Consider the following 2092-nt stretch of genomic DNA (forward strand, 5'->3'; position numbering starts at 1 on the left):
TTAGTACATGAGGCCCCTGGTTTTCCAGGATGTGTGAGAACTTTGAGTATGTTGTGAAATGGTTTTCTGAAACCACATGTCGAACGATTCATTTAAATTTTATAATTTTATATTAAGTACAACTAACTTCATTTTGAGGGTTAAAAACAAAACATTCTTGATCAAGTAGCTTTAATAATTTTAAATTTATCTTTATTTGTACTTTTTAAGTGACACTAACAACACTAAGTTAGTGTCACTTACAATTCAAGTAAACGCTTCTTAATCAAGAATCTTTTTATAGATTTCAATGTGGAAATTATCTACTACTTATCTATCTTGTATGTGTGTATATGTTTTTTGACACTTTTTCTTCTTTTTTAAATTTCTATTATATTTTATCATAATTTAGTTATAAATATCGTCTCTTCTCGTCACACATACCTGCACATTCCTCGTACGCATTTACAAATACACAACTTTCATACATGCATACAAATACCAAATGTCTATGTTAGAGCAGCTGAAGAGTGAGAGGAAACCCAACAAAAACAATGAGCTGAAAGAGACTAAAATCCTCCATAGAGCTGAAGGAGACTGCTGTTATAACTCTCTGTGGGTTCACCATGCAGGTGTTTTTAGACAGTGAATATCTCATTTTGATTCATCTCTATAATATCCATTGTTTCTAATGTGTGTATAAGCAGTGTTCAACAATGGGATGGGTGTAATAATGCCAGGATGAGCTCAGGGCATGTTATCTGGTTCATAAGAATTATAATATAACTGTTGCACTGTAAGTGATTACACAATATGATAAAACAATAAAAGTGAAAGCCATTAAGATAAATATGATATGGTTGTTAAAAACACAATGTCGGAAACCCTGTCAGAGTGCATCCATTTAAAGGTCCAGTGTGTAACATTGAGGACAATCTAAATATATATGTGTATATATACAGTGCTGCTTTAAAGTATGTGAGTTTTCTATTGTTTTACCATTATTCTTTATTATTATTATTGTTATTATTATTATTATTATTATTATTATATTATTATAGAACAGACAAACCAGTGGTTTCTACTACACACTTGGAAGGCTGAGCTGTGTTGATATGGTTGCAATGTAACCCTGGCAGATGCCACTTAATCCCACACACTGGGCCTCCAGTGCAGCTCCTGCCGCTGTACGGGATAATCCATCCGGAAATATCCGCTTACCAATGACGTCACATCCTGTTGGTGCTGGTGGAAGTTCTGATGGAGGTTTGAATGGCACCATTCCCAAGGCCAGGACAGTGGCTCAGGCTGTCAGGCTGACACTGAGGGGGGTAGAACACGGTCACAGCGTTGTTGAGGAAATTGTATGAACTGGCATTTGATTTTAATATTGAACTGATATTTATGTTTTGAGTTCCTCTGACAGACAGCTGAGATTTGTCCAGATCAAACTCTCAGAAGGTTCCAGTATGGTTAGTTGTGATATTAAAGATAAATGAATAGAGCGACACATTCTGTATACTCTAACAATTAAGCTTCTTCCTCTCCACTCTGTTTAAAGCAAGTCTCTCTGTCCACATAGTTCTGCTGACTTTGGTCTGGGGCGAGTAACAGTCAAGTAATATGTAACTATAAAAAGGACAACCAGCCAAACCCACAAAGGCGTGTTTTACATTTTATTAGAAAATAAACGTTTCTCAAGCAGCTGTCTCGACCTGGCAATGTGGATGTATGTGGAGTTCAGCAAAGTCCCAGTTCCACTCAGTTATGCTAAGCTGGCCTCTGGTCAGCTTTGGGAAGTGTCCGTTAACCTGATGCTCCCTGTTACGTGGGCAATGAAGCACCTCAGGAGGAAGATTCCCCCGAACTGGAGGGAGCTGTTGCGAAGAGAAAGAGAGGGACAAAAGAAAGGGTGGATGCAATTAGGGCCGCACAATTAAGAAAATTACAATATAACCAAGTGCAATATCTAAAGCGCTGTGGCACCATCTGCCCCCGTCCGTTTGTTCTTTCTGATCACATAAATCTTCACATCAGCCTAGCATGTAGCATTTCTAAGTATAGGAAAGAAGAAAGTCGACCGAGGCTTACTCAACTGTTACTGGAGCACAGA

At 37.8% G+C, this 2092-nt stretch overlaps 1 protein-coding gene across 1 annotated transcript in view; it reads right to left on the reverse strand.

Moving 5' to 3' along the window:
- Positions 1 to 1641: 1641 nt before the first annotated feature.
- gtpbp8 (GTP binding protein 8 (putative)) overlaps positions 1642 to 2092 on the reverse strand; it is a gene marked incomplete in the record, with an annotated part of 6981 nt that continues 6530 nt past the window's right edge. The window contains 1 exon segment of the mRNA XM_035677267.1: positions 1642 to 1856. Coding sequence (XP_035533160.1) covers positions 1766 to 1856 — 91 coding nt within the window.

The sequence above is a fragment of the Morone saxatilis genome, unplaced genomic scaffold (genome assembly GCF_004916995.1).
Source record: "Morone saxatilis isolate NCDOM2014 unplaced genomic scaffold, NCSU_SB_2.0 Contig5, whole genome shotgun sequence".
Classification (NCBI taxonomy): Eukaryota; Metazoa; Chordata; class Actinopteri; family Moronidae; genus Morone; species Morone saxatilis.